The sequence below is a fragment of the Diceros bicornis genome, chromosome 22 (assembly GCF_020826845.1).
Source record: "Diceros bicornis minor isolate mBicDic1 chromosome 22, mDicBic1.mat.cur, whole genome shotgun sequence".
NCBI classification, from domain to species: Eukaryota; Metazoa; Chordata; class Mammalia; order Perissodactyla; family Rhinocerotidae; genus Diceros; species Diceros bicornis.
Window position 1 is genome coordinate 57746518 of NC_080761.1, and position 14107 is coordinate 57760624.

The following is a 14107-nucleotide window of genomic DNA, read 5'->3' on the forward strand; positions in this document are numbered from 1 at the left end:
GGTAAACTGATTTTTGCAAGGGTTCTAAGACAATGCAAAAAGAAAAAGAATAGTCTTTTCAACAAATCCTGCTGGGATAATTGGATATCCACATGTAAAACAATAAAGCTGAACCTCTGCCTCACACCATACACAAAGATGAATTCAAAACAGATCAAAGACCTAAGTGTAAGAGCTAAACCTATGAAACTCTTAGAAGAAAATATAAGTGTAAATCTTTGTGATCTTGGATTAGTCAGTGGTTTCTTGGATGTGATACCTAAAGCACAAGCAACTAAAAAAAACCAGATAAATTGAGACAAAAAAATTTTGTGCTTCACAGGACACTATAGAGAAAGTGAAAAAGACAACCCCCAGAATGGGAGAAAATATTTGCAAAGCATATATTTAATAAGAGTCTAACATCCAGAATACATAAAGAACTAAGTCAACAATTAAAAGATGCATCCCAATTGAAAATGGGCAAACGATTTGAACAGACATTTCTCCAAAGATATACAAATGGCCAACAAGCACGTGAAAAGGTGCTCAACAGCATTGGTTATTAGGAAAATACAAATCAAAACCACAATTCTATACCCGTTCACACCCACTAGGATGGGTGGAATAAAAGCGATGGTCAACAACAAGTGTTGGCAAGGGTGTGGAGAAATCAGAACTCGCACACATTTCTGGTGGGAGGGTAAACTGCTGCAGCTGCTTGGGATGACAGCCTGGCAACTCCTCAAAAAATTAAACATGGTTATCATGTGACCCAGAAAATCTACTTCTGCATATATACCCAAGAGAACTGAAAAACAATTTCACACAAAATCTTGTAAACGAATGTTCATAGCTGTGCTACTCATCAGAACCACAAAGTGGAAACAACTTGAACGTCCATCACCTGATGAACTGATAAACAAATTGAGATTTATCCATACCATCGAGTACTACTCAGCTGTAAAAAGGAAAGGGGTTCTGATACACTCTACAACAGGGGTGAATACTGAAAACATTACACTAGATGAAGGAAGCCAGACACAAAATGTCACACATCATATTTCATTTACATGAAATGTCCAGACTAGGCAAATTCTATTATCCCTCATTTATTTATTTATTCAATCATTTATTTCTTCGTATGGACTCACGGATATTTATTTTATACTTTGGGTTATAATCCAATGCTACATTGTTTATTTTTTTGGTCAGATTGTTCCAGCTTTAGCCGTTGGAAGCTCTTCCAGTCGGCTCCCGTGCACCTTTTTTTCCCCCAGTGGTTTCTTACTTTCTGTGGTTTTTTTTCTTTTTTTTTTTTGGTGAGGAAGATTGGCCCTGAGCTGACATCTGTGCCAGTCTTCCTCAAATCTTATATATGGGACTCCACCACAGCATGGTTTGATGAGCATTGTGTAGGTCCGTGCCCAAGATCCAAACCCATGAACCCATGAACCCCAGGGCCGCCAAAGTGGAGTGCACAAACTTAACCACTGTGCCAACAGGCCGGCCCCTCTTACTTTCCGTTTTAAATATTATCTGTGAATACATTGAGAACCACCTCAAACAATGCTATAATTTTTGCTTCCAAATATCAAACATAATTTCTAAAACCCAAGGGGAGGAGAATCACCTGTGTATTCAGCAAATACCCTTCCTATCCCTCTTCACTTCTGACCTCCCCTGTGTCCTTCCGCTGTCATTGCCCTTCTGTCTCAAGAATTTCCTTTAGCAATCCTTTCAGATCAGGTCTGCTAACAACAAAATCACTGCTTTCCTTCCTCTGAGAATGTTTTCATTCACTTTCACTCCTGAAGGATATTCTCACTGCATATGGAATTCCGCTGACAGTTCCTTTCTCTTAGCACTTGAAAAAGTGCCACTTCCTCCGGCCGCCATGGCTTCTAGTGAGAAATCACAGGATTTAGAGACATTGTGCCCCTGTAGGCAATGTGTTATCTCTCCTTGGATGGTTTTTTTCATTTACTTTTCAGAAATGTGATTATGATGTTTCTGGGAATGGATTTCTTTGGGTTTATTCTGTTTGGGATTCACTCAGCTTCCTGAATCTGTAGGTTATGACTTTCCCCAAATTTGTGAAGCTTTCAGTCATTATTCATTCAAATATTTTTTTCAGCCCTGTACTCTTCCTCCTCTTCTAAATGTTACTGTTATTGTCCTACAGCCAGTCCCTCAGATTCTGTTCATTTTTTAAAAATTTTTAATTGTGGATATAAAATTTAAACATATAAAATTTACCATCTGAACTATTTCTAAATGTACAGTTCAGTAGTGTTAAATATATTCACAATGTGGTGCAACCAATATCTAGAACTTTTCATCTTACAAAACTGAAACTCTATCCCCATTAAACAACAACAGCCCATTTCCCCCTCCACACCAGCCCCTGGCAACCACCATTCTAATTTCTGTTGTGAGTTTGACTTCTCTACATACTTCACATAAGTGGAATCACACAGCATTTGTCCTTTTGTGACTGGCTTGTTTCACTTAGTGTAATGTCCTCAAGGTTCATCCACGTTGTAGTGTGTGTCAGAATTTCTTTCCTTTTTAAGGCTGAATAATTCTCCATTGCATGTATATACTGCATTTTGTTTATCCGTTCCTCTGTCGATGGACACTTGGGTTGCTTCTTCCTTTTGGTAATTGTGAACAGTGCTGCTATGAACATGGTGTGTTAATATCTCTTCAGGTTCCTGCTTTCAAGTCTTTTGAATATATACCAAGAAGTGGACTTGCTGGATCATATCGTAATTCTATTTTTAATCTTTTTGAGGAACTGCCATGCTGTTTTCCATAGTGGCTGCACCATTTACATTCTTTTGTGTCTGGTTTCGTCACTCCACATTGTGCTTGAGATTCATCCCTGTTGTTGGCAGTAGTGATGCTTTGTTCATTCTCGTCACTGTGTAGTACTCCATTGGGTAAATATTACACAATTTATTTACCCATTTCACTATAGACATTTGGGTTGTTTCTAGGTTTCGGCTATTAAAAAGAGTGCTGCCATGAACATTCTTGTATGTTTCTGGTGAGCATATACACACATTGCTGCCAAGTTAAATTCCCAGGAGCGGAATTACTAGTCATCATGTATATAAATATAAATAATAAAAAATAGGATATCTATCTATCATCTCCTATTAGATAATGTCACACAGTTTTTCACAGTGGTTGTGTGCACTTGCTGTCACATCAGCAGTGTATGAGAGTTCCAGCTGCTCCACATCTTTGCCAGCACTTGTTATTTGGTATTGTCTGTCTTTTTCATTTAAATGATTCTGGTGGTTACAGTAATATTGTATTAGGGTTGTAATTTGAAATTTCCTGATGACTAGTGAAGTCAACACAGACCTTTTCAAATGTTTACTGGCCATTTAGGTATCTCCTTTTGTGAAGTGCCTAGTCCAGGTTGCGTCCATTTTTCTGTAAGGTTGTCTGTTTCTTCTTTATGATTTTGTGAGTGTTCTTTATAAGTTCTGGATATGAGCTTTTGTTAGATATACATACTACGATATCTTCTCCCTTTCTATGTCTTTCCTTTTCAGTCTGTAATGGTATCTTTTGATGAACAGATGTTCTTACTAATGATGATGTCCAATTTCTCTCCTTTTTTTTTTTTTTTTGTGTGTGTGTGTGTGTGTGTGTGAGAGGAAGATCAGCCCTGAGCTAACATCCACGCCAATCCTCCTCTTTTTGCTGAGGAAGACCGGCTCTGAGCTAACATCTATTGCCAATCCTCCTCCTTTTTTTCCCCAAAGCCCCAGTAGATAGTTGTATGTCATAGTTGCACATCCTTCTAGTTACTGTATGTGGGACGCCGCCTCAGCGTGGCTGGACAAGCGGTGCTTCGGTGCGTGCCTGGGATCTGAACCCGTGCCGCCAGTAGCGGAGCACGTGCGCTCAACCGCTAAGCCACGGGGCCGGCCCCCAATTTCTCATTTTTATTTCCCTTTTAGGGCTTTCTGTAACCTCTTTAAGAAAATCCTTACCTGACCCAAAGTTATTAAAATATTCTGTTTTCTCCTAAGAGAAAACAGAATTTTTTTATTCTTATTCATTTTTTATTCTTTATTCATTGTTTATCTTTCATATTTAGGTCTGCAGTCCATCTGGAATCAATTTTTGTGTGTGGTGTGAGGTTTGGATCAATATACACTTTTTCCTCATATGACTTTTCAGATGACCCAGTACTATTTTTTGAAGCCCATCCTTTCCCATCCCACTACTGCCCCGTCCTCACCATTTGCAATAGCTGTAGAGCATTCTCTTCTAAGGCACTCCCGTCACCTACTCAGCTATTCTTCCACGATGTATTCGAGTTATTTTCTGGCCTCTGCTATCATCAAACAGAGTGAACATTTTTGTATAGGCATCAAGGCCTTCTGCAGTTGTTAAAACAGAGTGGAATTCTTGAGCCAGAAAATACTCACTTTTTTGAAAAATTAATAAATTATACCATTTAAAACTCAAAGAATACAAAGAGGCTGAGTGAAAAGTCTGCCTCCTACTCTGTCCCCAAAACTTCCAGTTCCTCCTCCACCAGGTGACCACAATCATAGAATCCTGTATATCTTTCCAGATGTCTTGTAATGCATGAACAAGCATTATTCATATTCTTTTCTCCTTTTTTTTACACAGCTCGTGACATTCTATATGTTCTGTTCTGCATCTTGCCTTTTTAGCTTAACAATATACCTTAGAAATCTTATTACTGTACGTAAAAAAGTGTCCTCGTTCATTTTTAAGGCTCTATAACATTCCATTTGGTGGATATACCATAATTTAGTCAGTCTCTTATTGACAGACCTCTGCCGTGTTTCCAATCTCTTGCTATTCAAACAATGCTTCAGTGAATAACTTTGCACATGTTATTTCTCGTGTGTGTAATACATCTGTGGGAGAATTTCTGGAAGTGGGCTTGCTGGGTCTAAGGGGATATGCATTTGCAGTTTGATCAGCATTTCCAAATTACACTCCCACCAGCGATGTATGAAAGCACCTGTTTTCCTATAGCCTGGCCAATAGACTGTTAGGTCTGGAATCTTTAGCCATTTGATAAGTGGAAAATTGTAGATTATTTTTCATTTATCTTACTGTGTGTGAGATTGAGCATCTTTTCAGAAATTCAAGAGCTACTTGTGTTTTTTGTCAACATCCTTTGATGGTAGGCACTTCTTAAAAATCACTCAGGCTGCAAATTCCTCCCAATATTTCCTCATGAGAAGCCTTAGAGATGGACTTGCTGGGGCAGAGTTTGCACTTTTTAAAAGCTATCTCCATACCCTGCCAATTGACCTTCCATAAGGGAGGCCCCATTAACTCTCCCTCCACAACGCAGCCCGGGATCCGTCTCCCTTCATCATCATCGGCCCTGGGTCTCATATGTGGAAAAGGACACCCGCGTGTCGTTGAAGCAGGCACCCCTAGTTACACGTGGGGAGCCCGGCGCGCTCCTAGAGGAGCCGGCACCGCCCCGCGCCCGCGTGGCCCCGCCCCTAGCTGCAGGCCCCGCCCTGCCTGCGCGGCCCCGCCCTCCGCGTGCCCCTGCGTCTCTCGTCACGTGACGTCGGCGGCGCGGAGAAGGGTGGGGCCGCGTCGCTCCCGGTCCGACGTTGGCGCTGTCGCCGCGCGGGAGAGTGTCCCCGAACGAAGCGCGCCGCGAGGTGACAGCGGGCGCCTGGCGGGGCGCGGACGGGGCCAGGGCGCCCGGGCGCGTCCCCTCCGTCCCCCCCGCCCGGCCCGGCGCTCGGCGCCGCCCGGTTGCTAGGCAGCCGCGTCCGGGCGCGGGAGGCGGGGCGGCTGGCGGGGAGCGGGGTCGGGGTCCCGGGCCGCGCGCGATGGAGCAGTACTGCATCCTGGGCCGCATCGGGGAGGGCGCGCACGGCATCGTCTTCAAGGCCAAGCACGTGGAGGTGAGCCGAGGCCGCGGCCCCCCCCGACCTCCCCCGGTTCCGTTCTTCCCTGCCGGTGTCCGGGCCACGCTGGGCCGCTGCGCCGGCCTGCCCGCCTCCCTGCTCCGTGGGGGGTGCGCCCACCACTCTTGCCCCCTTCAGTGGGGGCGTCCAGGTTGCGGCCAGCTGCCCACCCACCAGCGACGCTACAGCGGTCGTCCCGCGAGTGTGCCCCAGGAGCGTGGCGTGGATGTCTCTGAGCTCAGTGCCCAGCGCCGCGGCCGCTGGGTGCCGGGCTGGCCCTGACTTCCCTCCAGAGCGGGGTGGGGGCGCTTTCCTCCCCCAGAGAGCCTCAGGCCCCGGCGTCCCGCCGAGGTGGCGCGTTTCTCGTCCTCTCGCCTGCTTTCCCGGCCGGGGATGGGGCGGCAGTGTCTGCCTTCTGTCCGCACAGACTGGAGAGATCGTTGCCCTCAAGAAGGTGGCCCTGCGGCGGCTGGAGGACGGCATCCCCAACCAGGCCCTGCGGGAGATCAAGGCCCTGCAGGAGATCGAGGACAGTCAGTATGTGAGTGGGGCGCGGGTTCGGAGGCGCCCGCCCTCCTCCGCTCTCTCTGCTCTGGGGGCCGCACCCACTCTGCTCGCCCACGTCTCTCCTCACCTCTCGCTGACTCATTTTTTGTCCACTTTTACCCTCACTCATTCCCTCTCTCATTCACCCACTTATTTCTTCGTATAGTTGTTCATGCATCATTCACTAACTTACCCTTTTTTCTCGAAACAGTGATTTCTAGTGATAATCATAACTGCCACCTATTGAATTCCTGTTATGATCTGCAGGCTGAGTTAACTGCCACGCGTACATTGTCCCCTGAGTCCTCTCTGTTACTCTGCAAGGCAGGTTTCAGGATCTCCGTCTCTCAGGCCAGGGGAGGAGGCTCAGCCACCAGCTCACAACCCTCACCTGGTCCCTGGAGGCTTTGACCCAGGTCTGATTGAGGAGTCAGCATGTTTTAACTAAACTTGGGGCCTCGGGTAGCCTCTGCCCTGTGCTGGGCACTGGTGATGCGGAGAAAAAGCAGCCCGACCCAGCTCTTGAGGACTTAAGTGGGGTGGGGGAGATGGACAGAGGGTGCAGGGCCCACCTGGCATGGTTTGTGCTGTGATGGGACTGGGAGGAGGGACAGCTGACACCCCCAGCCTCATTCTCTTCCTGGGACTCTCTCTTGTCCATGTCAGCAGTAGAGAACTGCTTGACTTCCTGGGGAGTCCCAAGGGTGGGTGATACTCGGACTGTTCCTTATCCTCTGGAGATGTCCCTGATAGATTGGGTGATAAAAGCATGTTATAAAACTGCATGTGTCTTCCTGGTTTTGTATGAAAATACTATGTATATCTATGAAGGTGTGCTTGCCTGTGCCATATCTAGTGTAAAGTCTGGTGGAATATACTTTAAGGTGACTATATGTGATAGGATTTTTCTTTTCTTTTCTTTTCTTTTTTACAGTTTTGTATATTATCTGAATTTATGTGTGTGTTCCATTCTGTAAAATGATCGTGCACTACCTTCTAAGTCAGAAAACCAGCAATAAGGCCATTCTTGTTTTTTGAGGAAAGTCAGAGGGCTTGCTGACAGCCCATGTGTGGGAGAGGCGGAGGGCCCGGAAGGAGGCTGGTCACATGGGCCCGAGTCCTGTGGATCAGCAGGCCTGAAGGTTCTATCTTTAAAACACTCCAGATTTCACCCTGGCCCAGGCCACCGTCACCTTGCACCAAACAGCTACGGCAGCCCCGGCTGCTGCCCCCACCCTGTCAACAAATGTAAATGAGATCGTCCACACCACTGCCTAGCTGGAAAAGCCCCTGTGGCTTCTCTTCACTGTCACCATCTGCTCCTGCCCGCCCCCAGCCTCTCCTCTCATTCATTCAACACAACTTCTTAAGCGACTCTTTGATGACAAGCACTGTCTAGGCTCTGGGAGCAGAGAAGAGAGCAGACGTCCTTCCCCTAAACGACTCCACCGGCACATGTCCCTCCAGCCTCCTTCCTTTTCTTCCTCTGGGGTTTGTGCTTGCTGCCCCCTGCCCAGAGCTCCTTCCCAGATCCCTGCATAACCGACCCCACCCCTCTCTTCTCCTCTGTCCTCATCGGAACCAGGACCTACCCCGCTGGTTGGTTTGCTCGTTTGTCAGTCATCTGTCCCTCTGTGCTTTGAGCTCCATAAGATCCTTCAGGACCCACCGGCCCTTGCTCCTGCTCACTGCTGTGCAGCCCAGCCCCTCTGGCCCCGTGTGCCCTCAGGGAGTATACGTGATGTGTCTCCAGCTGTCCCAGTGCTGAGGAGTTGTGATTGCTGGTGCCTTCTCTCGGTGCTGGGGTTTAATGGCCCTAGAGGAAACTGGAGGAAACCTGTGCTTGTGTGTGTGTGCGTGCGTGTGTGTGACCAGGTGATTTTCTGGTTCCTGGGCTGGGTGGGGGACCAGCCCCTGCCCTAAGTGGCCTTCTTTAGACCTCCTTTTCCCTGAGTGTTCGTGGAGCGTTAGAGTGGGGTCCTGCCTTCTCTCGGGAGAGGGGAGCAACAAGAGAGCTCCGAGCTCCCTGGTTCTGAGTCCAGATCTTGTGTCACTTCTCTGGCTGCCTGGTCCTCTGGCAGGGCAGGGACTGAGGTCCCAGAGAGGGTCTGAGCTGTGAGTCGGGGGTGATAGGATGCCCTCCACAGGTGGTGCAGCTGAAGGCCGTGTTCCCACATGGCGCAGGCTTCGTGCTGGCCTTCGAGTTCATGCTGTCTGATCTGGCCGAGGTGGTGCGCCATGCCCAGAGGCCACTGGCCCAGGCGCAGGTCAAGAGCTACCTACAGATGCTGCTCAAGGGTGTCGCCTTCTGCCACGCCAACAACATTGTGCATCGAGTCAGTTCCAGCAGTGGCCGGGTTAGGGCCTGGGGGGCTGGCTGGGCTGGGAGTGGGCCAGCCTTGAAGAAGGCGTGGTCAGAGGGGGGACGTGGGGGCAGGGCCTGTGGGTAAGGGGCCAGGGGTGTGGCCCTGGAGGAGGTGTTGTCCTAGGCTGACCCAGGTCCTTAGCCTGGCAAGCCATCCTGTTCTGAGGTCCTCTGGGGGCTCTGGAGGAACTAATGCCTCCTTTGGTACCCTCAGGACCTGAAACCAGCCAACCTGCTCATCAGTGCCTCAGGCCAGCTAAAGATAGCAGACTTTGGTCTGGCCCGGGTCTTTTCCCCAGACAGCAGCCGCCTCTACACACACCAGGTGGCCACCAGGTAGGGAGGACCACTTCCCAGGCAGGATGTGGCAATGGACAGGCCCCAAACCTCCTGCTGGGGAAGAGATGCTTCTGGACCTCCTGTCCAGACAGTGCTCGTGGGGCTGGTGTGGGGGCCAGGGTGACCTTCTGGGCTTCCTGTCAGACCAGTGACCTGGTTGTGACCGCCCACCCTCTTCCTCACAGGTGGTACCGAGCCCCCGAGCTCCTGTATGGTGCCCGCCAGTATGACGAGGGTGTGGATCTGTGGTGAGATCTGTGGGCTGGGCAAGGGGGAGTGTGGGTCATGGAGTTACTCTTCCCCTTGAGCTTTGAGGTCTCTAAGCCATTTGGGGAGTTTTCCTGCTGTGAGCTCTAGGTTGCCTTGAGGTTGTCTTCCCTGGTTAGGGTGTCTCTGAGGAGTTTGGGATTAGTGTTTCTCTCCATGACATCTTTGAGCTGAGTGGGATCCAAGTGGTTGTCCCAGTGGGAAGCTTCTGGGCTGGGATGGGAGAGGTGGTCTGAGGCGTGGAGCATCTAAGCTGGTACGCAGGGGGTTGTATCCCAGGATGCAGTGTCCCTGAGCTATCCAGAGGCTTGGGTCCCTGGATATGAAGGCTCTGAGCCTTTATTGGGGGTAGGGTGGTTTGTACGTGCCTAAGAGTTTGAGATTCTGGGGCTGTTTGGAGGTCTGCCCCAGAACGTGAGGAGGGCACTGTGTGTCCCAGAATGTGAGGCTCTGAGAAGGTTGAGGGTTGTAGAGGGGTTGCTGCATGTTCTAGAGTTGAGGCTCGAGAGCTCTTTGGTGAGTGGGATATGCTCTATGCTCTATGCTTGAGGTCTCTGATTGTTTGGGGGTCTGTATTCTTGGGTATCAAGCCTCTAGGCTACTTTGTAGGTGCTTGACCCTAGTGTGCGGTGCGGATGCTGGTGTGGGGAGATCTGTGTCCACAGTGTGAGGGAATGGAGCTGGTGTGGGGAGACCTGTGTTCATGGTGTGAGGTGATGGAGCTGGTGTGGGGAGACCTGTGTCCGTGGTGTGAGGCGATGGAGCTGGTGTGGGGAGACCTGTATCCGTGGTGTGAGGCGATGGAGCTGGTGTGGGGAGACCTGTGTCCATGGTGTGAGGTGATGGAGCTGGTGTGGGGAGATCTGTGTACCTGTATCCGTGGTATGAGGCGATGGAGCTGTTGTGGGGAGACCTGTGTCCACGGTGTGAGGCAATGGATCTATTTGGATTCTATATCCACAGGGCTGTGGGCTGCATCCTGGGGGAGCTGTTGAACGGGTCCCCCCTTTTCCCAGGGGAGAATGACATTGAACAGCTTTGCTGTGTGCTTCGCATCTTGGGCACCCCCAGCCCTCAAGTCTGGCCGGTTTGCAGGGCCCGTGGTCGGGAGGGGTGGGGGCAGGTGTCCTCCATTCCCTGCAGCAGCTAGTGACTCCTGTCCCCTGCACCTTCTCTCTCATGGCCCCTGCCCTCCTTGACCTCCCAGACCACTGTCCTGGCCCACTCAGGGGCCCCTCCCTCCCGGCGCTGCTGGAGGTGGGAGGGCCAGGTCCTGTCTCTGTCCTTTCCCACCCGTCCCCAGCACACATGCAGTTCTCTCCAAGCTGGGCAGGGAGCAGGCACTGAGAGGGTGAGGGAGGAGGAGGCACTGAGTGCCTGCATGGAGACACAAGTGATAGACTGCCAGAGCAGGGCGGGCACCCGCGAGTGAGAACTGACATGGGTGCTGTCCCCCACGTACCCGCTTCTCTTCAGGAGATCACGGAGCTGCCCGACTACAACAAGATCTCCTTCAAGGAGCAGGCGCCTGTGCCCCTGGAGGAGGTGCTGCCCGACGCCTCTCCTCAGGCCCTGGACCTGCTGGGGCAATTCCTTCTATACCCTCCATGCCGGCGCATCTCGGCCTCCCAGGTAGGGGACCCCGTTGCTCTGACCCTCCCCACTCATGCTCAGGTGACCCAGCAGGTCAAGGTCCCTCAGAGCCTGTGATGGGTTGGGACCAGAATCCCAGAGAACGGGGTGAGGAGCAGGTGCCTCTCTCGTGAGCAGGTCCCAGACGGCCTGCAGGCCGGCAGGGGGTGGCCCGTTGGAAGGGTGTGCCCACCTCGCAGAAGGGCGCCTCTCCGGGTCTTTGGTGACTGGCTCCTGCATCCCTTCATCCCTTTAACGAGTGTTTACTCAGCACCCAGCGGGTGTCGGGCATCGTCCTGGGCCCTGGCCCCGTGTGGTCTCCACCCTGCCGTGAGGCAGGGTGGCCAGGCTGTGGGAGCTGCAGGAGGGAGGCTGGGACTGACTTTGGGTCGCACGAGGCTTCCTGGAGGAGCACAGGTTAAATAGGGGAGGTGTCTTCCTAAGAGACACGATGAGCAGAGGCCTGGAGAGGAGGACCCAGGACAGGTGGGTCATGGCTGGGAGGCAGGGAAGGAGGGGAAGGACCTCGGGCTGATGGTGTCAGGGCCTTTGTCGGGTGCGCCTGTCCATCTGGCGTCATGGCCACCCTCCCCTCCCCACCCTTGGCACCGGCAGCCTGTGTTCATGCACACCCCTGGTAAGTCCCCATGTCAGCAGTGCCTTCGAAATGCTGCCCCCAGTCTAAGCCACCACCCCGCCACTGCCTCCCAGAGTCTGCTTCTCCTCCTGCCCATTCAGTGTCTCCTTCACCTGGCAGAGCGGCCTTGTCCAGGCAGGCCGTCACAGCCTCCTCTGCAGGGCCCTCCTGTGGCTTCCTTTCAGTGGAGGAGCCCAGGTCCTAGTGGCTCACAGGCCTCACATGCTCAGGGCTGTCACTTCTCTGACCCTGCCAGCTCCCGTCCCTCTTGTTTACTCCCCTTGGGCCCCAGGCCCCTCCATGTCCTGGGGTCTGTGCATTTCCGTCCCTGGCCTCTCTCGCTCACCTCTCAGGTTTCTGCTCGAGCGCCACCCCCCCCCACCCCGGGCTTCCCCTCACCACTGTTGAGGCCTGCAGCCTCCACTACTCCTCGTGCCCATGGTGCTTTCTCTTTCCACAGCACTAATCTGCCACACTGTCTATCCCGCTTCTTTATCTTGTCTGTTATCCCCACCCCGGCTATGTGGAGAACTTCAGGAAGGCAGGTTCTGTCCTCTGGAACAGTGCTCGAACGGTGAGCACTCAGACATGCTGGAGTCAGCTGAGCGCATGAGCAGATGGAGGAATGAGCTTCTGCGGGGCAGTGCTCACGTCCCCCCAGAGGGAAGTGAGCTGAGACGGGGATGGGAGGTGACTGGTTTCCCTCTGCTGTTCCTTGCTTGCCACCCCCAGGCTCTCCTACACCAGTACTTCTTCACAGCTCCCCTGCCTGCCCACCCCTCAGAGCTGCCGATTCCCCAGCGCCCAGAGGGGCCTGCACCCAAGGCCCACTCGGGGACCCCCCACGTCCATGACTTCCACGTGGACCGGCCTCTCGAGGAGTCGCTGTTGAATCCAGAGCTGATTTGGCCCTTCATCCCGGAGGGCTGAGATGCTGGCCTAGGCCCCACCAGCCTGCCCCTAGGACCATCCGGGCCTCTTGTTCCTCTGCTCCAGCCTGATTCGACCTCCTCCATAGCTGCCCCGTGGCCACACAGGACCCACTTCATACCTGGTTCTGCTCCCAGCCAGGCGACGAGGTCATCCAGGCCCAGCAGAGGAGACCCAGGCCATGTGTCGGCCTCCCATCTGTGTGCTGACTAACCCCCCAGAGACAGGAGCTCCATTGCCGAGCCCGCCGTGGTACTGCTTCTCCAGGTGCTGGCTTCCTGGTCAGGGCCTGTCCTGGTGGAGCCATCGGGGCATCGCAGTGTCATGTCCTCGTGTCGGAAACGTAAGCAGGAAGGGAGGTTTTGTTTGGTTTTGTTCTCAGAGACGTTAAACACTAGTTCAGTTTTGAGATTTATTATAAAAACCGCAAGTAGTTCTGCCTGGTGTCTGCCTTTCTGTTCGTGTCAAGGGCAGTGGCCTACACTTACTGTGTAAGCCACCACCTTACTCAGATCCAGAGCAAAGGAGACAGGCGTTCCTGGAACCCATTTGTTAATTCAGTAAATCCCAATACAGTCTCAACCAGCCCTTGTTTTTCTTATTTAATAATTTGATAAGCCGATTCAAAAGTATGTATGGAAATGAAAAGGTTGAGAGGAGGCAGCAGAAACAGAGGCAGGAGAAGAGGAGAAAAACGATGGAAGGACTTACCCTGTCAGATACCAGGACTTCTCCTAGGGCTGTAACAACAGAGGATGTGGTATTGGTTCAGGGCTAGACGAAAACACACAGACTAATAAAAGCTTCTTAGCAATCTTTCATTCTTAAAGTGTTTGTTTTGTGCTCCATGTGGATAAACTTCTGTAAGCACTGAGGACACAGGCGACTAACGCTGCCACAGTCACTGCCCTCCAGGCTCTAGAGGGAATACAAAGCACAGTAAACTCCAGGGGTTGCTTCCGGGAGAAGTCTGACTGTCTCATGTGTCTTTAAAGATGTTTTGAGGGTCTGGCCTCTGCCGGTTTCTCCAGCCACCTCTGTCGACTCTGAGCTCCGGCCCAGCTCAATTTCTGGTAGCTCTCACCTCCACATAAATGTGAGCCTGTACCCACACCCTGACCACTGACCCTCAGCCAACCCCACTCACACAAGGCCCTAACCCTCACCTTGACCTTGAGCTTTCACTGAACCTGACACCCACCCCAAATCTGACACTTAACCTGACCCTTACTCATCACTCTGACTCTGGCTTATACACTCACTGTAAGCCTCACCCGATTCTTTGCCAGAACCTTACTGACCCATACCTGATCTTGATCTTGATATTGACCCTGACCCTCACCCTGACTCTGACCCCACTTGACCTAGAACTTAACTCTGTCCGTGAACTTGGCCCTCACCTTCGCCTCAACTGACCCTCTAGTTGACATTCATCTTGCATGGTGCTTGTCATGACCCTGGCCCTGATGCTGA

The 14107-nt window shown here is 51.5% G+C and overlaps 1 protein-coding gene across 11 annotated transcripts in view; it reads left to right on the forward strand.

The window, feature by feature from the left end:
• Positions 1-5673: 5673 nt before the first annotated feature.
• The window catches only part of CDK20 (cyclin dependent kinase 20), a 39043-nt gene continuing 30609 nt past the window's right edge, over positions 5674-14107 (forward strand). For 6 of the 11 annotated variants that reach the window (XR_009223501.1, XR_009223500.1, XR_009223502.1 and 3 more), the window contains exons 1-7: positions 5674-5915; positions 6346-6459; positions 8612-8821; positions 9044-9165; positions 9354-9416; positions 10399-10522; positions 10912-11067. Coding sequence is in view for 8 of the 11 variants with exons in the window: in XM_058566057.1 (XP_058422040.1) it covers positions 5841-5915; positions 6346-6459; positions 8612-8821; positions 9044-9165; positions 9354-9416; positions 10399-10522; positions 10912-11067 (864 nt within the window). In the remaining 3 variants the exon portion in view is untranslated. Of the gene's footprint in view, positions 5916-6345; positions 6460-8611; positions 8822-9043; positions 9166-9353; positions 9417-10398; positions 10523-10911; positions 11068-12436; positions 13044-14107 lie in introns of those variants that run through there. The other 5 variants (XM_058566064.1, XM_058566058.1, XM_058566061.1 and 2 more) reach the window with 5 other exon arrangements.